Here is a 26,370-nt window from a genome sequence, read left to right as displayed (position 1 = left end):
CACGTGTTTTCAAAGAGTTGGAAAGAAAAAAAAAAAAAAAAGACACATTGTTCTCAGAAAACTGACCCCAGCGATGAGGCACAGTGCTGTGGAAGCGGTTACACCCCGTAAAAGGTGGCGAGCCGCTCCTTCAGCGGCATTGGGAACTGATCTGAGAAGCGCCTCCAGTTCTCCTCGCCAACCTGGTTCTTAAACCCGTGAAGGATCTGAAATTAAACACCAGGAAGAGTTTACACCAAGTTAGAACCGAGGGCCGCCTTTCAAAATAGACCGAGTGCATGGCAGGATTAATATAAACGTTGACTTGAAGCTGCGGTTACTACATTTGATCAGTAGGAGGCAGCCAGAATAATCCCACCCCAGTTCAAAACAATTGCACTGCAGAGATTATGAATTATTTGTCAATTCTCGTGTGATCTAATCTCAGAAATGTGCATTTTCAAGCTTTTACCTTGCAGAACATATCTCTGAGATCATCCTTTGGATTTACCCAGGAGGCCACGGCGTCACAGAAGAATATAAAATCCTAATCCAGAGAAAAGCGGTGAGGCACATTTCGAGATTCGCAGCCGTCGACAGACAACACGGGCAGCAAATCAGAGTCGACGCTCACCTGCACGACACCTCCGGGGTTCACACTGATCATCGTGCAGATTCCTCTGAACGCAGAGTCTTTCTCCTCATTGTCTCTTATATTCCGGAGAGAGGTGCACCTGAAAACAGGGACGGGCCACATTTAACGCCACAACGCATAAAACGCAGCACACAGGAGCAGCTTTAGAAAACTGGTATGAATTCATAACTGTCAGTTTGAATGACTACCAACACATATCAGCTCATATATCAACTCAGATACATGTATTTAAGAAATCTCAGCATTCTTGAGCAGAACAAAATGCCTTCCTTAATGTAAATGTTTTCTCATCATCATCATCATCAATTCATATCCTTTCCTGTGACTGTTTAAATCTATGTCGAAACTCATGTGAACTATGCTGACCTGGGAATACCACAACACACGAAGCATGCACACACAACGGACTAAAGTAAAAAAAAAAAAGCAAACATTTTTACATTTAACACAGCTACGTTGATCTGAAATAACGTCACTGTTTGCTCCTTTCATAGCACCTTGAACATTACATTACTGTTTGACTAGAGAAGGTTTGGAGGGGAGGTGGGGAGGGGAGGGACTTTGGGACAGGCACATGCAGCTGGGTGTCTACAGAATGAGAAAGGGGACTGAGGAATGCTCTTCAGCATTAAAAAGCTGCTTCCTTTCTCTGAAACCAGCAGGCATGTGGACAGATCTGATCCCATGCATCTATTCTTCCTCTAAAAAGGCTGTTTCGCGACAGTTAACAATGACGGAAAAAACTAGAAATTAAACAAATCAATGCATAATACATGAAGGTGCTACTGAGGCAAAAAAAACAAAAAACAAATCACAAGTAGGACCTAAAAGAGGACAGGGTTAGTCACACGGTTGGCAATGATCACGAACTGAGAAGAAAAAACAACTGAAAAGACGTCTTTTTGAGCAGGAAAGTCGAGGAGGAGGAGGAGGAGGAGGAGGAGGAGGAGGAGGAGGAGAGCAGCGGGGGGAGAAGAGGAGGGAGGAGGGGGGGTAACAGGCGACAGACGAGAAGATAAGAAGAAAGCAGAGAGAAGATGAATTAAATAAAAGATTGAATAATACACACCAGGGTCTTATAAACTGCTGTAGCATGGGTGCCACCTCTTGAGGACAAACGTAACCAAGACGGCCAATTGTTATTGCTAATGTAACGCAATCACGGTTACACACCACCAAACGCCAACCAAGACATGAGCAATGAGGAGGGGGAGGAGAAAAAATAAAGAAAAAACAAACAACTCAGAGACATAAAATCAACAGAATCTGTGTATGATAATAAAACAGAAGATTTCACTAGCGTTGATTATTACTGCCCCTTCAGTCATGGGGGAGGAAATGTAAAATATGACAGTCTAAAAAAAGACATACAACACGTTTAAGGGAGAACACATTGACAGCTTTGACAAGACATTCATAGAAAAATGCAAACAATGGCATCTGCTTTCAGAAATCATATGGATCAAAACAGTCATGTAGAAATTTTTATCTCTGCGTCCCAAAACACAGGCTCGCAGAGCTGCAGCGTGTGCATGTGACTGTCCTAAACAAAGAGATTTCTCCCTTAAACTCACAAATGTTAATTTCCATAAGAAAACACAAATGTAGATTTTTTTTTTTTCTTTTTGAAAAGAAATGACATAGATTACTCCAAGCCAACTACATGGAGGGAGACTAGTATCCAGCACAGCAGGTTCTTATGAGGCAGAGAGGAGGGAGGACCTAAGTTTAAGAGACACAAAACTATGCAACATTCTCATTAACAAACAGGCATTTATGAACAGTCCAATGACACATGCAGAAAGCAGATGGTATGCTCATTAGAGTAAAGTTCAGTGCAGGATCAGCTGATCAGAGGCGATTTTAAAGAGCGCCACGGCGCACTCCAAGAATTTACAGCCACATTCATCTTTAACTGTGGTATTGCATGACTGTCTATTTCAAATTTAGTTCCAGTGATACACTAGTCCTTCCTGGAAATGTCCATGATAGAATTGAGGCGCACACGTGGCTGGGACATCAGATTGAGCTGGTTAGTTTTGCAGCCTTCGGTTCGTTGTGGCGTTTTCAATCGAAATATTGAAAACATGCAACAAACTCTTGAGAATTCCAATTGGACAGTTTCAATCATCATGTATCCTGCATCAAACACTGGCCATTCTTAACAACATTTAACATCTATTGGCAGATATGCATCCACATTTAAAGAACAGTAAATAAAAGCAACAAATAAACTTGACAGCAAACAAACAGGAACACATCTAAAGAGTCCCTAGTTTTACTTTTTAAACATTTTTCTTGGACAGCTCACACTCCACACTTGTATAGTATTTTTTCGGTTACACGCTCACTATGAAATTATAACTTCCAATTGAACAAAACAAGCGCAGAGTGTGACGTCTCGGAGATTTTAGATCATCTTCTATGCTACGGGCCCTAACTTTAGTCAGCTTAGGTGTTCTTTAATGCATACTGGCTGAGTTATTGTTTAGTGGTTAATTAAATATGCCTTAAGCAACTATGTGAGGCTACAAAATCATCCCTGTAACTCAACCACTGCCTGTGTTATGTTATTTAGTTACTGATAAAATGATCATGGTGGTTAATTCCAAGACTGGGCTCTTACATGGTTTGCTCAGTTCAAGTGTGCCCAGAATGTCACGCCGGGGTTTGACCCACGTTCCGTATTCTGGCGTCTCAACTCAAACGGCCATTGTGCCAGGTTGTGAATTATTAGCTAAAAGGTTAAGAACAAACTTGGGTGACAACCAGCCAAACCTGTAAGGCTCATTCCTTGGGATGCATTGTTTAGGTAGCGATTAAAGAACAAGAAAGGCACTTCAATGAGTGTGGTGGATCCTGGCTGAATGGTCCTGGGTGTGTGTCAGCGCCTCCTTGTTCAGGTGTGTGTGTGAGTGTTTGTGTGTGTGTGAGTGTGGCGACCTTGCTGGCTGGCTCAGCACTACCACCGAGTGGTACCTGTGTTCTCCAGTAGAGTCTTTGGGGTGTTGGGCCTGTTAATGATCTCCACCAGTTGGTGCAGCACCATGGCAATGTACGGCTGCATTTCAGGCCCTGAGAGCGTCGCAGGAATTAAAAAAACAGAAGTTATATTTTAAGAAAAGAACAAAATGTGAGAGCGGTGTCATGTTTTAGTGGATGAGTAGCACTCACCCATCTGTATAGATATCTCTCCGATTGCCCAGGTTGCATTGTTGCACACAGATATTAACTCTGGGTTTAAATTTGTACCCAGAATGGGCATAAAATCAGCTGAAAGAGGGAAATCGAAAAACTCAGCAAGCTCATTCACAAAGCATCTCTTGACAGCGCTTTGAAATAGACGCCACACAACATACCAATGCATGGTTTGACATGCTGGAAACAGGCTTTGGTCAGATCTCCGAGCAGAGCGAAAGAACTCTGACGCACCTCTGGCATTTTATCCTGACAGAACACACATCTGGTGAATCGCATGAATACAATCTGGTGTAATATGACATCGACTTTGACTGCTCCTTACCTGCATGCACTGGTACATGAGGGTGAGGATGTTGCTACGAGCAACCAGCTGTTCGATGGTGCCTCCCAAACCTTCAGCAAGTCCACTGAGAAGATCCAAGGCTACGATCATGAAGTCTTTATCGGGGGCCTCGTACTGATCTGGCTGGGACTGATGAAGCTGGAGAGTGAAAGAAAGAAACGATTTCAACAGTTGTGACCTATTGTGGCTTGATTAAACTTGAGCTTAAATAGAAAACATTCACGTTATACCAGATACTAACACATTTTTTCACCACATGGAGGCAGTAAAGCAAACTATTGCCAAAAAAGAGAAAATTAAAAAGGAAACCTCTGGGGCTAAAGAAATCTTTTCACTACAATCAACTCCTTCCCCAACATATTTTCCTTCAGTGTCCTTATTTTATATATATTTTCCATATTTTCCTCCGGTCTCACCATGGCCTGAGCGAGGGTTTTCTGGACCAGGTTGACACAGCGTTGGTACACAGGTTCACAGTAGGGCAAAAAGCCGCTCTGCAGGGCCGTAGCTACAGAAGACAGACACTGAGAAAGGCAGGCAGAGTGAGACACGGTCAGTTTATTCAAGCGCCGTCTCGATCAGAAAATGTAAAACCTCAACCTTTAACTGTTCATAAACACTCACTTCTAATAAAGGGAAGAGGTCTTTGTCTTCGTCTTTCAGCTGGTTCCATTTCTGGATCAAAGGGGGCATCAGCATCTGGATGTACTCCTGAAAGCATTAATATAGTCAGTGTCATTCAGCTGGATATGAAGATACACTTTTCTGTGCATTTTCGTGGGGACTTACCAATACTAGCAAAAAAAAAAAAAAAAACAGAATGAGGAAGAAGGAGGAAATTGTATGTGCTAATGTCACAATCACATAAAAATGTGAAGTGAAACTGGACACACACTTCTCTTTCGCATACCGGTTTATTGAGATGGTGCCCCACTGAATCTGCGAGTGTTCCGATGGCGTCGTAAAGAATGAGCAGGTTTTTGTGCTGGTACTTGCTGAAGGCGAACACCAACGTATCGAGGATGAATGCCAGGTAGGGCACCAGCTCCGTACAGGCTTCCTCCTCTAAAGTGGCAAAGGCACTGGTGGGGGAGAGATTACAGGGAGAGGAGAGGAAAAGAAAACTTTAAGCGAGTTGTGTGACTGTAATTTCCAGAAAACTGGATGTGTATCGGCTCCTGAAGGAAGAACTGTGGCGTGCGAGGGTCTTAACAGACTGTGAAATGACACGGCTTTATCAGGAGTTCCTGCTCACCTGCAAGCAGCTTCCTGCACGCGCTTGTTGCTATCCAGAATGCGTTTGAGCAGCTCTGTCATTAAAGGCTTCAGGTAAATATCCGGGGGCTGGCTGACAACCCAGTGTGCGTAGCGGCTCAGTGTCCAGCAGGTGATGGAGCGCACCAGGGCCTTCTTGTCAGACAAACACTGGATGAGGTGGGGGATGAGCTCAGGGAGGTACGGGATCATTCCTTGCATGCAGCCTGAAGACAAAGATAAGAAGAAAGTGGCTTCAAACGCGCGTTTCATCCGATTCTGTATTCTTGGAGCGACACTATTCCCTCGGGCTTGTCTGAATTTCTTCCTTCCTCCTTTCTTACCTTCAGCGATCGCCCCCAGCACCAGGATGCCAGACTCTTTAACTACCCACTCAGGATGGAACAGAAGCTCTTTCAGGAGGGGCAGGATGTGCAGCAACAGATCATCCCTGAACACGTTGGCCAACACGTCCAGTGCTGCTGCTGAACACTTACCTAACGTTCAGATAAAAGCATACACACACACACACACACACACACACACACACACACACACACACACACACACACACACACACACACACACACACACACACACACACACACACACACACACACACACACACACACACACACACACACACATGCATAAAAGGGGGCAGACAAACATGCAAATCAAAAAGGTAGAGCACACACACATCGGAGAAAAATGCTAAGCATGTTTCCTCGTCCTCGTTAAAGCTGAAAGAGAGCTATTTCGAGAGCTTCGTTCACGCCAGACATTGAACTCACGCAGATTCCAATCAGAGATAGTGTCGTCGTCATCGAGTTCATCATCTTCGTCATCGTCTTCCTCAATCCCATCACCCTCATGCTGCTGGGCGACGGTGCGAGAGCGGTGGAAGCGCGGTCTGATGTCTTGCTCGTTGTCTGGGATGGCCTCATCCTCCTCAATGTCCCCCTGATGGCAAAAGCATGGCAGGAAACACACTTCATTTTCATAACTGTTATTTTTAACGCAGCAAAATAGTGTATGGATAAGAATGCTACATATAAACATAAAAACCTTGATGGACATGACTGGTATTAAAAATATCTACAGACACTATTGGAAGCAAAACAGACATAACTCAGATGTATTCGCCCATCACAGACAGGATGGCTGAACTCTATATCACCCTGAGTCACTGTAAATTATAACAGTACCAAGGGCTAAACATATCAAGCTATATAAACTGACCTTGAGCAAGATAATGTCAATCTCAGAGTACTTCATCCCGTTGACAAGCACCGGAGTGAGCCTGGAGCAGCAGCCGGAGGAAGAATGATGAGAACAAAGGGCAAGGATAGGTCAGAGCTCGCAGGCCATCACTCACATGTGACTCCTGCTGTGGGCACAGCTAAATGTGACAGTCTGGTGACAGATGTTACAAGTGAGGTCAACATCAGGTGGGACTCTTAATCAGCCTGCGTGAGGTGAGGAAGAAGGATTTCATCCTGACTACAAGGTCTATACTAACTTACCGCCAAGGTTGCCATGAATCACCTGCCTTCAGAATTAGCACCTCAGGATCAGTCTGTGTATTTTGTGTGCGTACGTGTGTGTGAGTGTGTGTGCGAGTGAGCATCCTTACTGCGAGAGGTGGCCACAGAGCACCTCCTTGCACACCGGTTGCTCAGCCAGTGTCAGCCAGAACTCGCAGGCCTCCAGGGCAACGTTCTCATCGTGGTCCTGAGTCCTCTGCAGCATGTACTGAAATCAAAAATCCAACCCAAAAAAATCCATTATCTCAGTCTCAGTCTTGTGAATGAGCTAATTGTATATATACTGCTCGAGGGGGTCTGGAACACCCTTATCGCCCCCTTGTGACCCTGAACAGATGTACGGTTTAATGGAACATAAATCACGGCGGACCTGTTGATCCGATCTGTCTCTGCCTCCTCTGATGTGGCGCAACTGTCAACAAAACATCCCCGAACCGTGCAGGAGGCAGTAAAAGCTCGTCTAACATCGAGTGAGGAAGAAAAGGAGGACAGAATTATCTCCATTTTGTTTGGGAGAATGAAACGTTTATCTTTGATTTGTTGCACATTCTCACTGCTGCCAGTAGAAACTGCCAGACTGCAAAATATTTGCCAGGAGGGCATTTTTCTTGTCGTTTATTTATGACACCAGCAGAGTGAAAACGTATTAAAAGTGGAGATATTGCATTTTGTGTTATTGCCACAGCATCCCATCAAATGACCAGAAACAGTCGTTCATTTGTCTCTCAGTAGTTTGCAGCTATAAAACCCTGCTGATCAAATTTAGTTCAATTTTCTATTTGCTCAGGTTTATTTCCAAAATAAGATCAATGCTACATTTCACTCAGCATGAGAAAAGAGTGTCTTCTTTTTATGCTGTGCAAGCAAATACGCATGACAGCAGGACATCATGTACAGAACTTTTCTTATCAGACTGAAGGAATGTGATTCAATCATGCAACTGAGTGGTATCAGTAGAGTTTTAAAGCTCAAAGGGGTGAAAAAGACTCTTCCATGAGAGCCGCTCGATCATCTTTGGTGACCTCTCGAACTCCCTCACCTCGATGATGTTGTGCATGTGTGGCAGGAGACGATCCAGGCGAACCTCCAGCAGCATCACCAGGGCTCTGCACACGTTCTTCCTCACTTCCGGCTCCTCGTCTGTCGCCAGAGCAAACAGGTTCTGCAACAGAACAAAAAGGCAAATCATCACGATAATTCATAATAATCCTGCAACCGACATTTTACTGAGGAGCTTTTAAACATGCACAGCGCCGGTTTATGCAGAATATTGAACGGAGATCCGCACTTCCGTGCAGCGTTACTTTAGACATCTTATCTCTGTGACTGTTGAGCTATTTAGCACTTTAGCCTCTTGCTGTTTTTTTATAGATGGTTCGTGTTCAAATGTTACTACTGAAAGCAGTGAGAACTTTATGCGTCTCCTTCTAATGTTTCAGGGAAAATTCATTTAATAAATAGCCAGTCTAAAAGGGACTGCTGTATTTCGGCTGGTTATAAAGTCAATTTTCAGTCTCTGTCACTTGCTTAATAAATGTGTGAGACACAGTATACTTTTATCATACAAAAATAAATAAATAATACAAATGTATTGGCACTAATAGCAAGAAAATATAAAGAGAGTTTTTAAACTCATCTTTTCACCGCTGCTTTTTAAAAGGAAATCTTTAGAGTTGGATTTTGAAGCGACTAAACCATTTCCCTGCAAGAATTTACACAAGGCCTGGACCAGACATTGACCGGCTGTGAGGTGAACAACAGACAAACTGTCAATACAGCAGCTGTTATTTACTCAGCTCAGAGACGGCGACCTGAGAGGCTGACTGAACAAGCAGGAATCATCGCTTCCCATTCTCACTGCGGGGATCGCTTCTTCTCTTCTTGGAAATAAATATTTATGTCCTGTCTTGTGTCATGTACACACAGAAAGAATTCGAACCCTGGAGGGTCACTGGAGTCGAGACTTGCCTCAATGAAAGGGTCGATGTGGAGCATGAGGGCCTGCGTCCTGCTGATGATGAACTGATTCACGCAGGCGATGGCGTGAGACCTGCAAAACAATGACCGCCACCTGAGAGCTGCATCGCCATCTTCACTCGCATGCTGCATGCTTCACATTTTTTGCACTTTAGTCAACAGTCAACGCTCAGTTCACTTCACAGATCTCTGCTCTCGAGAAAAGAGTGACGCTGATCATGTTTACGCCAAGTCAAGATGTGTTGCCAGCACAGTAAAATGTTGGGAGATTTCAAAATGTTTGTGACCCTTTAAGTAAGTATTTCTTTATAATATATATGAAGACATTCTCTAAACATCTCAATGATAAAGCGATTTTAATAAAGGGCTATTCAATTTTAAAGAGTTGAATTCAATATTTAAGACTTTGGCATTAAACATTAACATAACTGAACATTGTGATTCAACTAAGGTGAGTGAAAATAGAAAAATGCATGATAGTATCTTTTAAATGCAATTCAAGATTTTCATTCAAAGTGCATGTTGCTGTGACATATTTTTCAATAACAAAGATAAGAACAGAGAGCAACCACAACAAGATACTGTACCTAATTTTGGGACTGTTGTGCTTGAAAAACTGCAGAAATTTGGGGATCATGATGTTGAGTGGACGGTCCAACATGTCACTGTCTAGGATTTCAGCCGAGTCCTCACAGATCTTCTGCAGGGCTCCGAATGCACCCTGAAAAAAAAAAGCAACACAGCCAACAGTGTCAAATCTACCATGAGGTGCGTTCTAAGATTTAATAACAGCAGCAAGGCTTTAAAGTACAGCATTAATGATGATGATGAGGAGGAGGAGGAGGAATTTAGGATTTTGTTTAATCCACAGCATTACAGCAGGTTAGGCTGCAGCTATCAGCTTACTTTTTCATTCAAACGTTTGGATGATGAAGAAATCTCTTAATTATCATTATGTCAATATAGTGTTTGCCCATATTTCTGTAGTGAACAGATGGATTAATTCCTACATGGGACATTAAGGACATCAATTTCCTCACAATGCAAAAAAAAGAAAGAAGAAAAAGATTTTAGCGTCCATATTTGTCAATAGGATCTATCTACTTCTGCATGAATAACCTTCAAACAGTTGCCAAGCAGTCATACAAACAAACACACACACACCTATTTTAATATTAGCTGCTCGTCAGATGGTTAGTATGCATGCTCACGGTATGCTGCAGACTTCAGTGTCTCTCCCACAAAAAAAAAAAAAAAAATGCCGTCTGAACAGCAGATACAAGTAACAGCACAGCGCCGACACCGACGCCGTCTGAAATGTGTTTCCATGGAAACCGCTCCCATGTCGGCATGCCTTTCAGATGACAGATACAGAACGGTGGCGCGCGCACACAAACAAATGCGGAGGAGCTAAAAGGATGAAATAAGACAGGGAAGGGTGTGAGGCTCAGACAGAGTCAAGGTCACAAACAGCAAGAGACGAGGTACACTCGGGGAGAATAGAGTCAATTCTTATTGTGTGAATGCCTGAGGCATTCACACGTTTATTTTCCTGTTTCTTTATTGTGTGAATGCCTGAGGCATTCACACGTTTATTTTCCTGTTTCTTTATTATTATTGTGTGAATGCCTGAGGCATTCACACGTTTATTTTCCTGTTTCTTTATTATTGTGTGAATGCCTGAGGCATTCACACGTTTATTTTCCTGTTTCTTTATTATTGTGTGAATGCCGAAAGGCATTCACACGTTTATTTTCCTGTTTCTTTCTTATTATTCTGACTTCTTCCGCCGTTTTTCGACACGCTTCTCCTCCTTCAAATCTTGTCCGATTTGAACCATTCATATATCAAATTGTGCAGCTTTTTAAGGACATTCTGGCAATGTTCTAACTTTTTAATATCTTTTCAACTTTTTGAAATATTTCAACTTTTGTGCAACTTTTTGCCCCATGTTAACGGATGGAGATTTTTTCAAACTTTGGAACCTTATAACTTCTTCAAATCTTAACCGATTTTAACCATTCAACTTTTAAACTATTCAACTTTTTAAACCCTTTCTTCAACCTTTTTCAACTTTTTCAACTTTGTTCAACTTTTTGAAATATTTCAACTTTTTAAAATTATTTTTAACATTGAAGTCAATGGGAAAACCCTTCAACGGATCTTTGAACTCCTTCAACTTTGACCCCTTACAACTTTGTCATACTTTGACGTAGACACGTCATTTTACTTGCAAAATGTAGGCATTTTTATTCTCTATTTAGGTATGTTATATCATGTCCACATCTTTTACCAAATTCAAACTGTGAGCCTTCAAGTACGGAGAGCATTTCAGCCGTTTTTGGAGTTTACAATGGGTGTGTATTGGAAAAGCTAGAGTGGGAGAAAGGAATTTAGAGTGCGGGAGGCTCTGGATTTAAACCAAAAAAATAATTCTTTTCTCGTCCCCCTGGCCACATTTCTGGCTCAATCTACACAATTACCTCTCTAAACGTAGCCACTTTTCTTTTGACCCGTACAATTGAGTCATTTTGTCTCTATCTCAAACGGTTCTCTCTCCAGCTGCATTTCTGTGAGGAGAGCGCAGGATTTTCTCCCATCCGCTCCAATGCATTTTGGAGAGAGATTTTCTCACTCAAATCCAAAACTTCTCTCATGTTCGCAACATCGCGGTGGCTGAATGGATGATCCTACAGACATGATTCCTGCACCATTACATTCATGAAAGACTTCTGAATCTGATTGTGAACAAATCTTTTTCAATGTCACCTCTGGGTCCTCGAGGAATGACATTTTCTCAACCATGCGCACTCCATAAGAACTGCTGGTTCACTGTCATGGCTGCTGTGCAGCTGGTCTCCATAGCAACAGACACACCTGTTGTGCTGCTGCTGCTTGATGAGTCTGGACTTTTCCATTCAGACTGGAGCTCTGTTGATCCTCTGTTACTCTGACACTGACTCTGCTGTTTCTTCAACTTTCTTAAAGTTTTTCCAACTTTTTGCAACGTTTTCAAACTTTTTCAACCTTTTCCAACTTTTTGCAACGTTTTCAAACTTTTTCAACCTTTTTCAACTTTTTGCAGCATTTTTCAACTTTTTCAACGATTTTCAACTTTTTGCAGCGTTTTCAAACTTTTTCAACTTTTTTCAAGTTTTTGCAGCGTTTTTCAACTTTTTCAACGATTTTCAACTTTTTGCAGCGTTTTTCAACTTTTTCAACGATTTTCAACTTTTTGCAGCGTTTTCAAACTTTTTCAACTTTTTTCAAGTTTTTGCAGCGTTTTCAACCTTTCTCAACTTTTCTCAACTTTTTACAGTGTTTTCCAATTTTTTCAACGATTTTCAACTTTTTGCAGCGTTTTCAAGCTTTTTCAACTTTTTTCAAGTTTTTACAGCGTTTTTCAACTTTTTCAACGATTTTCAACTTTTTTCAGCGTTTTCAAACTTTTTCAACTTTTTTCAAGTTTTTGCAGCGTTTTTCAACTTTTTCAACGATTTTCAACTTTTTGCAGTGTTTTCAAACTTTTTCAACTTTTTTCAAGTTTTTGCAGCGTTTTTGAACTTTTTCAACGATTTTCAACTTTTTGCAGCGTTTTCAACCTTTCTCAACTTTTCTCAACTTTTTACAGTGTTTTCCAACTTTTTCAACCTTTTTCAACTTTTTAGAGTGTTTTCAACCTTTTTTAAAACTTTTTCAACTTTTTGCAGTATTTTAAAACTTTTTCAACCTTTTTCAACTTTTTGCAGTCTTTTCAACCTTTTTCAACTTTTTGCAGCGTTTTCACCTTTTTCAAGGTTTTTTTTAACTTTTTGCAGTGTTTTCAACAGTTTTCAACCTTTATCAACCTTTTTCAACTCTTTGCAGTGTTTTCAAGCTTTGTCAAAATTTTTCAACTTCCTTTTCAACCTTTCTTCTTGAACTTCTTCTGCATTACAGTTTAGCATTTTCAGCTCAGCATTCACACTTGCAGTTTCTTCAGGAACTGCAAATTTTTCTAGTTATTATTATTATTCTGACTTCTTCCGCCGTTTTTTGACACGCTTCTACTCCTTCAAATCTTGTCCGATTTGAACCATTCATATATCAAATTGTGCAGCTTTTTAAGGACATTCTGGCAATGTTCTAACTTTTTAATATCTTTTAAACTTTTTGAAATATTTCAACTTTTGTGCAACTTTCTGCCCCATGTTAACGGATGGAGATTTTTTCAAACTTTGGAACCTTATAACTTCTTCAAATCTTAACCGATTTTAACCATTCAACTTTTAAACTATTCAACTTTTTAAACCCTTTCTTCAACCTTTTTCAACTTTTTCAACTTTGTTCAACTTTTTGAAATATTTCAACTTTTTAAAATTATTTTTAACATTGAAGTCAATGGGAAAACCCTTCAACTGACCTTTCAACTCCTTCAACTTTGACCCCTTACAACTTTGTCATACTTTGACGTAGACACGTCATTTTACTTGCAAAATGTAGGCATTTTTGTCCTCTATTCAGGTATGTTATATCATGTCCAGATCTTTTACCAAATTCAAACTGTGAGCCTTCAAGTACGGAGAGCATTTCAGCCGTTTTTGGAGTTTACAATGGGTGTGTATTGGAAAAGCTAGAGTGGGAGAAAGGAATTTAGAGTGCGGGAGGCTCTGGATTTAAACCAAAAAAATAATTCTTTTCTCGTCCCCCTGGCCACATTTCTGGCTCAATCTACACAATTACCTCTCTAAACGTAGCCACTTTTTGTTGTGACCCGTACAATTGAGTCATTTTGTCTCTATCTCAAACGGTTCTCTCTCCAGCTGCATTTCTGTGAGGAGAGCGCAGGATTTTCTCCCATCCGCTCCAATGCATTTTGGAGAGAGATTTTCTCACTCAAATCCAAAACTTCTCTCATGTTCGTACCATCACAGTGGCTGAATGGATGATCCTACAGACATGATTACTGCACCATTAAATTCATGAAAGACTTCTGAATCTGATTGTGAACAAATCTTTTTCAATGTCACCTCTGGGTCCTCGAGGAATGACATTTTCTCAACCATGCGCACTCCATAAGAACTGCTGGTTCACTGTCATGGCTGCTGTGCAGCTGGTCTCCATAGCAACAGACACACCTGTTCTGCTGGCTGCTGCTTGATGAGTCTGGACTTTTCCATTCAGACTGGAGCTCTATTGATCCTCTGTTACTCTGACACTGACTCTGCTGTTTCTTCAACTTTCTTAAAGTTTTTCCAACTTTTTGCAGCGTTTTGAAACTTTTTCAACCTTTTTCAACTTTTTGCAGCATTTTTCAACTTTTTCAACAATTTTCAAGTTTTTGCAGCATTTTTCAACTTTTTCAACGATTTTCAACTTTTTGTAGTGTTTTCAAACTTTTTCAACAATTTTCAACTTTTTGCAGCGTTTTCAAACTTTTTCAACTTTTTTCAAGTTTTTACAGCGTTTTTCAACTTTTTCAACGATTTTCAACTTTTTGTAGTGTTTTCAAACTTTTTCAACTTTTTTCAAGTTTTTGCAGCGTTTTTGAACTTTTTCAACGATTTTCAACTTTTTGTAGTGTTTTCAAACTTTTTCAACAATTTTCAACTTTTTGCAGCGTTCTCAAACTTTTTCAACTTTTTTCAAGTTTTTGCAGCGTTTTTGAACTTTTTCAACGATTTTCAACTTTTTGTAGTGTTTTCAAACTTTTTCAACAATTTTCAACTTTTTGCAGCGTTTTCAAACTTTTTCAACTTTTTTCAAGTTTTTACAGCGTTTTTCAACTTTTTCAACGATTTTCAACTTTTTGCAGCGTTTTCAAGGTTTTTCAACTTTTTTCAAGTTTTTGCAGCGTTTTTGAACTTTATCAACGATTTTCAACTTTTTACAGTGTTTTCCAACTTTTTCAACCCTTTTCAACTTTGTGCAGTGTTTTTCAACTTTTTCAATGATTTTCAACTTTTTGCAATGTTTTCAACCTTTTTCAACTTTTTGCAGCGTTTTTCAACTTTTTCAACGATTTTCAACTTTTTGCAGTGTTTGCAATCTTTTCCAGTGTTTTTCAACTTTTTGCAGCGTTTTCAACCTTTTTCAACTGTTTTCAACTTTTTGCAGTGTTTTCAACCTTTCTCAACTGTTTTCAACTTGTTGCAGCGTTCTCAACCGTTCTCAACTTTTTTCAACTTTTTACAGTGTTTTCCAACTTTTTCAAACTTTTTCAACTTTTTGCAGTGTTTTTACACTTTTTTAAAACTTTTTTAACTTTTTGCAGTGTTTTAAAACTTTTTCAACCTTTTTCAACTTTTTACAGTTTTTTAAAACTTTTTCAACTTTCTGCAGTGTTTTCAACCTTTGTCAACATTTCTCAACTTTTTGCAGTGTTTTCAACCTTTTTACAACTTTTTGCAGTGTTTTCAAACTTTTTCAACCTTTTTCAATTTTTTCAACCCTTTTCAACTTTTTGCAGTGTTTTCAACCTTTTTCAACTTTTTGCAGTGTTTTTCTACCTTTTTCTACTTTATTTCAGGGTTTTTCACCTTTTCTGATTCAGTTTTTCTGCATTACAGTTCAGCATTTTCAGCTCAGCATTCACACTTGCAGTTTCTTCAGGAACTGCAAATTTTTCTAGTTATTATTATTATTATTATTCTGACTTCTTCCGCCGTTTTTTGACACGCTTCTACTCCTTCAAATCTTGTCCGATTTGAACCATTCATATATCAAATTGTGCAGCTTTTTAAGGACATTCTGGCAATGTTCTAACTTTTTAATATCTCTTAAACTTTTTGAAATATTTCAACTTTTGTGCAACTTTATGCCCCATGTTAACGGATGGAGATTTTTTCAAACTTTGGAACCTTATAACTTCTTCAAATCTTAACCGATTTTAACTATTCAACTTTTAAAATATTCAACTTTTTAAACCCTTTCTTCAACCTTTTTCAACTTTTTCAACTTTGTTCAACTTTTTGAAATATTTCAACTTTTTAAAATTATTTTTAACATTGAAGTCAATGGGAAAACCCTTCAACTGACCTTTCAACTCCTTCAACTTTGACCCCTTACAACTTTGTCATACTTTGACGTAGACACTTCATTTTACTTGCAAAATGTAGGCATTTTTGTCCTCTATTTAGATATGTTATATCATGTCCAGATCTTTTACCAAATTCAAACTGTGAGCCTTCAAGTACGGAGAGCATTTCAGCCGTTTTTGGAGTTTACAATGGGTGTGTATTGGAAAAGCTAGAGTGGGAGAAAGGAATTTAGAGTGCGGGAGGGTCTGGATTTAAACCAAAAAAATAATTCTTTTCTCGTCCCCCTGGCCACATTTCTGGCTCAATCTACACAATTACCTCTCTAAACGTAGCCACTTTTCTTGTGACCCGTACAATTGAGTCATTTTGTCTCTATCTCAAACGGTTCTCTCTCCAGCTGCATTTCTGTGAGGAGAGCGCAGGATTTTCTCCCATCCGCTCCAATGCATTTTGGAGAGAGATTTTCTCACTCAAATCAAAAACTTCTCTCATGTTCGTACCATCACGGTGGCTGAATGGATGATCCTACAGACATGATTCCTGCACCATTAAATTCATGAAAGACTTCTGAATCTGATTGTGAACAAATCTTTTTCAATGTCACCTCTGGGTCCTCGAGGAATGACATTTTCTCAACCATGCGCACTCCATAAGAACTGCTGGTTCACTGTCATGGCTGCTGTGCAGCTGGTCTCCATAGCAACAGACACACCTGTTGTGCTGACTGCTGCTTGATGAGTCTGGACTTTTCCATTCAGACTGGAGCTCTATTGATCCTCTGTCACTCTGACACTGACTCCACTGCTTCTTCAACATTCTTAAAGTTTTTCCAACTTTTTGCAATGTATTTAAACTTTTTCAACGATTTTCAACTTTTTGCAGCGTTTTCAAACTTTTTCAACTTTTTTCAAGTTTTTGCAGCGTTTTTCAACTTTTTCAACGATTTTCAACTTTTTGCAGCGTTTTCAAACTTTTTCAACTTTTTTCAAGTTTTTGCAGCGTTTTTCAACTTTTTCAATGATTTTCAACTTTTTACAGTGTTTTCGACCTTTTTCAACTGTTTTCAACTTTTTGCAGTGTTTTCAACCTTTTTCAACTTTTTGCAGCGTTTTCAAACTTTTTCAACTTTTTTCAAGTTTTTGCAGCGTTTTTCAACCTTTTTGAACCTTTTTCAACTTTTTCAACTTTTTGCAACGTTTTCAACCTTTTTCAACTTTTTGCAGCGTTTTTCAACTTTTTCAATGATTTTCAACTTTTTGCAGTGTTTGCAACCTTTTCCAGTGTTTTTCAAGTTTTTGCAGCGTTTTCAACCTTTCTCAACTGTTTTCAACTTGTTGCAGCGTTCTCAACCGTTCTCAACTTTTTTCAACCTTTTACAGTATTTTCCAACTTTTTCAAACTTTTTCAACTTTTTGCAGTGTTTTTAAACTTTTTTAAAACTTTTTCAACTTTTTGCAGTGTTTTAAAACTTTTTCAACCTTTTTCAACTTTTTACAGTGTTTTAAAACTTTTTCAACTTTCTGCAGTGTTTTCAAACTTTGTCAACATTTCTCAACTTTTTGCAGTGTTTTCAACCTTTTTACAACTTTTTGCAGTGTTTTCAAACTTTTTCAACCTTTTTCAACTTTTTTCAACCCTTTTCAACTTTTTGCAGTGTTTTCAACCTTTTTTAACTTTTTGCAGTGTTTTTCTACCTTTTTCTACTTTATTTCAGGGTTTTTCACCTTTTCTGATTCAGTTTTTCTGCATTACAGTTCAGCATTTTCAGCTCAGCATTCACACTTGCAGTTTCTTCAGGAACTGCAAATTTTTCTAGTTATTGTGTGAATGCCTGAGGCATTCACACGTTTATTTTCCTGTTTCTTTATTATTATTATTCTGACTTCTTCCGCCGTTTTTTGACACGCTTCTACTCCTTCAAATCTTGTCCGATTTGAACCATTCAGATATCAAATTGTGCAGCTTTTTAAGGACATTCTGGCAATGTTCTAACTTTTTAATATCTTTTAAACTTTTTGAAATATTTCAACTTTTGTGCAACTTTTTGCCCCATGTTAACGGATGGAGATTTTTTCAAACTTTGGAACCTTATAACTTCTTCAAATCTTAACCGATTTTAACCATTCAACTTTTAAAATATTCAACTTTTTAAACCCTTTCTTCAACCTTTTTAAACTTTTTCAACTTTGTTCAACTTTTTGAAATATTTCAACTTTTTAAAATTATTTTTAACATTGAAGTCAATGGGAAAACCCTTCAACGGACCTTTGAACTCCTTCAACTTTGACCCCTTACAACTTTGTCATACTTTCACGTAGACACTTCATTTTACTTGCAAAATGTAGGCAGTTTTGTCCTCTATTTAGGTATGTTATATCATGTCCACATCTTTTACCAAATTCAAACTGTGAGCCTTCAAGTACGGAGAGCATTTCAGCCGTTTTTGGAGTTTACAATGGGTGTGTATTGGAAAAGCTAGAGTGGGAGAAAGGAATTTAGAGTGCGGGAGGCTCTGGATTTAAACCAAAAAAATAATTCTTTTCTCGTCCCCCTGGCCACATTTCTGGCTCAATCTACACAATTACCTCTCTAAACGTAGCCACTTTTCTTGTGACCCGTACAATTGAGTCACTTGGTCTCTATCTCAAACGGTTCTCTCTCCAGCTGCATTTCTGTGAGGAGAGCGCAGGATTTTCTCCCATCCGCTCCAATGCATTTTGGAGAGAGATTTTCTCACTCAAATCCAAAACTTCGCTCATGTTCGTACCATCACAGTGGCTGAATGGATGATCCTACAGACATGATTCCTGCACCATTAAATTCATGAAAGACTTCTGAATCTGACTGTGAACAAATCTTTTTCAATGTCACCTCTGGGTCCTCGAGGAATGACATTTTCTCAACCATGCGCACTCCATAAGAACTGCTGGTTCACTGTCATGGCTGCTGTGCAGCTGGTCTCCACAGCAACAGACACACCTGTTGTGCTGCTGCTGCTTGATGAGTCTGGACTTTTCCATTCAGACTGGAGCTCTATTGATCCTCTGTTACTCTGACACTGACTCTGCTGTTTCTTCAACTTTCTTAAAGTTTTTCCAACTTTTTGCAACGTTTTCAAACTTTTTCAACCTTTTTCAACTTTTTGCTGCATTTTTCACCTTTTTCAACGATTTTCAACTTTTTGCAGCGTTTTCAAACTTTTTCAACTTTTTTCAAGTTTTTGCAGCGTTTTTCAACTTTTTCAACGATTTTCAACTTTTTGCAGCGTTTTCAAACTTTTCCAACTTTTTTCAAGTTTTTGCAGCGTTTTTCAACTTTTTCAACTTTTTTCAAGTTTTTGCAGCGTTTTTCAACTTTTTCAACGATTTTCAACTTTTTGCAGCGTTTTCCAACTTTTCCAACTTTTTTCAAGTTTTTGCAGCGTTTTCAAACTTTTTCAACTTTTTCAACGATTTTCAACTTTTTGCAGCGTTTTCAAACTTTTTCAACTTTTTTCAAGTTTTTACAGCGTTTTTGAACTTTTTCAACGATTTTCAACTTTTTGTAGTGTTTTCAAACTTTTTCAACAATTTTCAACTTTTTGCAGCGTTTTCAAACTTTTTTCAAGTTTTTGCAGCGTTTTTCAACTTTTTCAACGATTTTCAACTTTTTGCAGCGTTTTCAAACTTTTTCCACTTTTTTCAACTTTTTGCAGCGTTTTTGAACTTTTTCAACGATTTTCAACTTTTTGCAGCGTTTTCAACCTTTCTAAACTTTTCTCAACTTTTTACAGTGTTTTTCAACTTTTTGAAGTGTTTTCAACCTTTTTCAACTTTTTAGAGTGTTTCCAACCTTTTTTAAAACTTTTTCAACTTTTTGCAGTATTTTAAAACTTTTTCAACCTTTTTCAACTTTTTGCAGTCTTTTCAACCTTTTTCAACTTTTTGCAGCGTTTTCACCTTTTTCAAGGTTTTTTTTTAACTTTTTGCAGTGTTTTCAACGGTTTTCAACCTTTATCAACCTTTTTCAACTCTTTGCAGTGTTTTCAAGCTTTGTCAAAATTTGTCAACTTCCTTTTCAACCTTTCTTCTTGAACTTCTTCTGCATTACAGTTTAGCATTTTCAGCTCAGCATTCACACTTGCAGTTTCTTCAGGAACTGCAAATTTTTCTAGTTATTATTATTGTGTGAATGCCTGAGGCATTCACACGTTTATTTTCCTGTTTCTTTATTATTATTATTATTCTGACTTCTTCCGCCGTTTTTTGACACGCTTCTACTCCTTCAAATCTTGTCCGATTTGAACCATTCATATATCAAATTGTGCAGCTTTTTAAGGACATTCTGGCAATGTTCTAACTTTTTAATATCTTTTAAACTTTTTGAAATATTTCAACTTTTGTGCAAATTTCTGCCCCATGTTAACGGATGGAGATTTTTTCAAACTTTGGAACCTTATAACTTCTTCAAATCTTAACCGATTTTAACCATTCAACTTTTCAACTATTCAACTTTTTAAACCCTTTCTTCAACCTTTTTCAACTTTTTCAACTTTGTTCAACTTTTTGAAATATTTCAACTTTTTAAAATTATTTTTAACATTGAAGTCAATGGGAAAACCCTTCAACTGACCTTTCAACTCCTTCAACTTTGACCCCTTACAACTTTGTCATACTTTGACGTAGACACGTCATTTTACTTGCAAAATGTAGGCATTTTTGTCCTCTATTCAGGTATGTTATATCATGTCCAGATCTTTTACCAAATTTAAACTGTGAGCCTTCAAGTACGGAGAGCATTTCAGCCGTTTTTGGAGTTTACAATGGGTGTGTATTGGAAAAGCTAGAGTGGGAGAAAGGAATTTAGAGTGCGGGAGGCTCTGAATTTAAACCAAAAAAATTATTCTTTTCTCGTCCCCCTGGCCACATTTCTGGCTCAATCTACACAATTACCTCTCTAAACGTAGCCATTTTTGTTGTGACCCGTACAATTGAGTCATTTTGTCTCTATCTCAAACGGTTCTCTCTCCAGCTGCATTTCTGTGAGGAGAGCGCAGGATTTTCTCCCATCCGCTCCAATGCATTTTGGAGAGAGATTTTCTCACTCAAATCCAAAACTTCTCTCATGTTCGTACCATCACAGTGGCTGAATGGATGATCCTACAGACATGATTCCTGCACCATTAAATTCATGAAAGACTTCTGAATCTGATTGTGAACAAATCTTTTTCAATGTCACCTCTGGGTCCTCGAGGAATGACATTTTCTCAACCATGCGCACTCCATAAGAACTGCTGGTTCACTGTCATGGCTGCTGTGCAGCTGGTCTCCACAGCAACAGACACACCTGTTGTGCTGCTGCTGCTTGATGAGTCTGGACTTTTCCATTCAGACTGGAGCTCTGTTGATCCTCTGTTACTCTGACACTGACTCTGCTGTTTCTTCAACTTTCTTAAAGTTTTTCCAACTTTTTGCAACGTTTTCAAACTTTTTCAACCTTTTTCAACTTTTTGCAGCATTTTTCAACCTTTTCAACGATTTTCAACTTTTTGCAGCGTTTTCAAACTTTTTCAACTTTTTTCAAGTTTTTGCAGCGTTTTTCAACTTTTTCAACGATTTTCAACTTTTTGCAGCGTTTTCAAACTTTTTCAACTTTTTTCAAGTTTTTGCAGCGTTTTTCAACTTTTTCAACGATTTTCAACTTTTTACAGTGTTTTCCAACTTTTTCCAACTTTTTCAACTTTTTGCAGTGTTTTCAAACTTTTTAAAAACTTTTTCAACTTTTTGCAGTGGTTTAAAACTTTTTCAACCTTTTTCAACTTTTTGCAGTGTTTTCAAACTTTTTGAACTTTTTGCAGTGTTTTCAACCTTTTTCAACATTTTTCAACTTTTTGCAGTGTTTTCAACCTTTTTCAAACTTTTTCAACTTTTTGCAGTGTTTTCAAACTTTTTCAACCCTTTTCAACTTTTTGCAGTGTTTTGATCCTTTTTCAACATTTTTCAACTTTTTGCAGTGTTTTCAAACTTTTTCAACTTTTTGCAGTGTTTTTCTACCTTTTTCAACTTTATTTCAGGGTTTTTCACCTTTTCTTATTCAGTTTTTCTGCATTACAGTTTAGCATTTTCAGCTCAGCATTCACACTTGCAGTTTCTTCAGGAACTGCAAATTTTTCTAGTTATTATTCTGACTTCTTCCGCCGTTTTTTGACACGCTTCTACTCCTTCAAATCTTGTCCGATTTGAACCATTCAGATATCAAATTGTGCAGCTTTTTAAGGACATTCTGGCAATGTTCTAACTTTTTAATATCTTTTCAACTTTTTGAAATATTTCAACTTTTGTGCAACTTTTTGCCCCATGTTAACGGATGGAGATTTTTTCAAACTTTGGAACCTTATAACTTCTTCAAATCTTAACCGATTTTAACCATTCAACTTTTAAACTATTCAACTTTTTATACCCTTTCTTCAACCTTTTTAATTTTTTTCAACTTTGTTCAACTTTTTGAAATATTTCAACTTTTTAAAATTATTTTTAACATTGAAGTCAATGGGAAAACCCTTCAACTGACCTTTCAACTCCTTCAACTTTGACCCCTTACAACTTTGTCATACTTTGACATAGACACTTCATTTTACTTGCAAAATGTAGGCATTTTTGTCCTCTATTTAGGTATGTTATCTCATGTCCACATCTTTTACCAAATTCAAACTGTGAGCCTTCAAGTATGGAGAGCATTTCAGCCGTTTTTGGAGTTTACAATGGGTGTGTATTGGAAAAGCTAGAGTGGGAGAAAGGAATTTAGAGTGCGGGAGGCTCTGGATTTAAACCAAAAAAATAATTCTTTTCTCGTCCCCCTGGCCACATTTCTAGCTCAATCTACACAATTACCTCTCTAAACGTAGCCACTTTTCTTGTGACCCGTACAATTGAGTCACTTGGTCTCTATCTCAAACGGTTCTCTCTCCAGCTGCATTTCTGTGAGGAGAGCGCAGGATTTTCTCCCATCCGCTCCAATGCATTTTGGAGAGAGATTTTCTCACTCAAATCCAAAACTTCTCTCATGTTCGCAACATCACGGTGGCTGAATGGATGATCCTACAGACATGATTCCTGCACCATTAAATTCATGAAAGACTTCTGAATCTGATTGTGAACAAATCTTTTTCAATGTCACCTCTGGGTCCTCGAGGAATGACATTTTCTCAACCATGCGCACTCCATAAGAACTGCTGGTTCACTGTCATGGCTGCTGTGCAGCTGGTCTCCATAGCAACAGACACACCTGTTGTGCTGCTGCTGCTTGATGAGTCTGGACTTTTCCATTAAGACTGGAGCTCTATTGATCCTCTGTTACTCTGACACTGACTCTGCTGTTTCTTCAACTTTCTTAAAGTTTTTCCAACTTTTTGCAACATTTTCAAACTTTTTCAACCTTTTCCAACTTTTTGCAACGTTTTCAAACTTTTTCAACCTTTTTCAACTTTTTGCAGCATTTTTCAACTTTTTCAACAATTTTCAACTTTTTGCAGCGTTTTCAAACTTTTTCAACTTTTTTCAAGTTTTTGCAGCGTTTTTCAACTTTTTCAACGATTTTTAACTTTTTGCAGCGTTTTCAAACTTTTTCAACTTTTTTCAAGTTTTTGCAGCGTTTTTCAACTTTTTCAACGATTTTCAACTTTTTGCAGTGTTTTCAAACTTTTTCAACTTTTTTCAAGTTTTTGCAGCGTTTTTGAACTTTTTCAACGATTTTCAACTTTTTGCAGCGTTTTCAACCTTTCTCAACTTTTCTCAACTTTTTACAGTGTTTTCCAACTGTTTCAACCTTTTTCAACCTTTTTCAACTTTTTAGAGTGTTTTCAACCTTTTTTAAAACTTTTTCAACTTTTTGCAGTACTTTAAAACTTTTTCAACCTTTTTCAACTTTTTGCAGTCTTTTCAACCTTTTTCAACTTTCTGCAGCGTTTTCACCTTTTTCAAGGTTTTTTTTTTTTACTTTTTGCAGTGTTTTCAACAGTTTTCAACCTTTATCAACCTTTTTCAACTCTTTGCAGTGTTTTCAAGCTTTGTCAAAATTTGTCAACTTCCTTTTCAACCTTTCTTCTTGAACTTCTTCTGCATTACAGTTAAGCATTTTCAGCTCAGCATTCACACTTGCAGTTTCTTCAGGAACTGCAAATTTTTCTAGTTATTATTATTCTGACTTCTTCCGCCGTTTTTTGACACGCTTCTACTCCTTCAAATCTTGTCCGATTTGAACCATTCATATATCAAATTGTGCAGCTTTTTAAGGACATTCTGGCAATGTTCTAACTTTTTAATATCTTTTAAACTTTTTGAAATATTTCAACTTTTGTGCAACTTTCTGCCCCATGTTAACGGATGGAGATTTTTTCAAACTTTGGAACCTTATAACTTCTTCAAATCTTAACCGATTTTAACTATTCAACTTTTAAAATATTCAACTTTTTAAACCCTTTCTTCAACCTTTTTAAACTTTTTCAACTTTGTTCAACTTTTTCAAATATTTCAACTTTTTAAAATTATTTTTAACATTGAAGTCAATGGGAAAACCCTTCAACTGACCTTTCAACTCCTTCAACTTTGACCCCTTACAACTTTGTCATACTTTGACGTAGACACGTCATTTTACTTGCAAAATGTAGGCATTTTTGTCCTCTATTCAGGTGTGTTATATCATGTCCACATCTTTTACCAAATTCAAACTGTGAGCCTTCAAGTACGGAGAGCATTTCAGCCGTTTTTGGAGTTTACAATGGGTGTGTATTGGAAAAGCTAGAGTGGGAGAAAGGAATTTAGAGTGCGGGAGGCTCTGGATTTAAACCAAAAAAATAATTCTTTTCTCGTCCCCCTGGCCACATTTCTGGCTCAATCTGCACAATTACCTCTCTAAACGTAGCCACTTTTCTTGTGACCCGTACAATTGAGTCATTTTGTCTCTATCTCAAACGGTTCTCTCTCCAGCTGCATTTCTGTGAGGAGAGCGCAGGATTTTCTCCCATCCGCTCCAATGCATTTTGGAGAGAGATTTTCTCACTCAAATCCAAAGCTTCTCTCATGTTCGCACCATCGCGGTGGCTGAATGGATGATCCTACAGACATGATTCCTGCATCATTACATTCATGAAAGACTTCTGAATCTGATTGTGAACAAATCTTTTTCAATGTCACCTCTGGGTTCTCGAGGAATGACATTTTCTCAACCATGCGCACTCCATAGGAACTGCTGGTTCACTGTCATGGCTGCTGTGCAGCTGGTCTCCATTGCAACAGACACACCTGTTGTGCTGCTGCTGCTTGATGAGTCTGGACTTTTCCATTCAGACTGGAGCTCTATTGATCCTCTGTTACTCTGACACTGACTCTGCTGTTTTTTCAACTTTCTTAAAGTTTTTTCAGCTTTTTGCAACGTTTTCAACCTTTTTCAACTTTTTGCAGCATTTTTCAACTTTTTCAACGATTTTCAACTTTTTGCAGCGTTTTCAAACCTTTTCAACTTTTTTCAAGTTTTTGCAGCGTTTTTCAACTTTTTCAATCTTTTTCAACTTTTTGCAACGTTTTTGAACTTTTTCAACGATTTTCAACTTTTTGCAGTGTTTTCAAACTTTTTCAACCTTTTTCAACTTTTTCAACTTTATGCAGCGTTTTTCAACTTTTTCAATGATTTTCAACTTTTTACAGTGTTTTCGACCTTTTTCAACTGTTTTCAACTTTTTGCAGTGTTTTCAACCTTTTTCAACTTTTTGCAGCGTTTTCAAACTTTTTCAACTTTTTTCAAGTTTTTGCAGCGTTTTTCAACCTTTTTCAACCTTTTTCAACTTTTTCAACTTTTTGCAACGTTTTCAACCTTTTTCAACTTTTTGCAGCGTTTTTCAACTTTTTCAACGATTTTCAACGTTTTGCAGTGTTTGCAACCTTTTCCAGTGTTTTTCAACTTTTTGCAGCGTTTTCAACCTTTTTCAACTGTTTTCAACTTTTTGCAGATTTTTCAACCTTTCTCAACTGTTTTCAACTTGTTGCAGCGTTCTCAACCGTTCTCAACTTTTTTCAACTTTTTACAGTGTTTTCCAACTTTTTCAAACTTTTTCAACTTTTTGCAGTGTTTTTAAACTTTTTTTAAAACTTTTTCAACTTTTTGCAGTGTTTTAAAACTTTTTCAACCTTTTTCAACTTTTTACAGTGTTTTAAAACTTTTTCAACTTTCTGCAGTGTTTTCAACCTTTGTCAACATTTCTCAACTTTTTGCAGTGTTTTCAACCTTTTTACAACTTTTTGCAGTGTTTTCAAACTTTTTCAACCTTTTTCAACTTTTTTCAACCCTTTTCAACTTTTTGCAGTGTTTTCAACATTTTTTTAACTTTTTGCAGTGTTTTTCTACCTTTTTCTACTTTATTTC

The 26,370-nt window shown here is 38.0% G+C and overlaps 1 protein-coding gene across 3 annotated transcripts in view; it reads right to left on the bottom strand.

The window, feature by feature from the left end:
- Positions 1–26,370, bottom strand: part of tnpo1 (transportin 1) — a 42,619-nt gene that overhangs the window by 3,133 nt on the left and 13,116 nt on the right. For 2 of the 3 annotated variants that reach the window (XM_030085434.1, XM_030085435.1), the window contains exons 6-24: positions 9,544–9,677; positions 8,948–9,029; positions 8,019–8,141; positions 7,069–7,187; positions 6,675–6,735; positions 6,227–6,395; positions 5,777–5,929; positions 5,434–5,659; positions 5,089–5,260; positions 4,803–4,889; positions 4,595–4,702; positions 4,158–4,316; positions 3,994–4,081; positions 3,809–3,907; positions 3,614–3,709; positions 1,704–1,779; positions 614–713; positions 452–526; positions 67–206 (exon numbers count right to left, since the gene is read on the bottom strand). In XM_030085434.1, the coding sequence (XP_029941294.1) occupies positions 99–206; positions 452–526; positions 614–713; positions 1,704–1,779; positions 3,614–3,709; positions 3,809–3,907; positions 3,994–4,081; positions 4,158–4,316; positions 4,595–4,702; positions 4,803–4,889; positions 5,089–5,260; positions 5,434–5,659; positions 5,777–5,929; positions 6,227–6,395; positions 6,675–6,735; positions 7,069–7,187; positions 8,019–8,141; positions 8,948–9,029; positions 9,544–9,677 (2,235 nt within the window). In that variant the 3' untranslated portion in view covers positions 67–98. Of the gene's footprint in view, positions 1–66; positions 207–451; positions 527–613; positions 714–1,703; positions 1,780–3,613; positions 3,710–3,808; positions 3,908–3,993; positions 4,082–4,157; positions 4,317–4,594; positions 4,703–4,802; positions 4,890–5,088; positions 5,261–5,433; positions 5,660–5,776; positions 5,930–6,226; positions 6,396–6,674; positions 6,736–7,068; positions 7,188–8,018; positions 8,142–8,947; positions 9,030–9,543; positions 9,678–26,370 lie in introns of those variants that run through there. The other variant, XR_003930661.1, reaches the window with a different exon arrangement.

This window comes from Salarias fasciatus, assembly GCF_902148845.1.
Source record: "Salarias fasciatus chromosome 7 unlocalized genomic scaffold, fSalaFa1.1 super_scaffold_4, whole genome shotgun sequence".
NCBI lineage: Eukaryota > Metazoa > Chordata > Actinopteri > Blenniiformes > Blenniidae > Salarias > Salarias fasciatus.
This window is presented reverse-complemented; position numbering and strand designations above follow the sequence as displayed.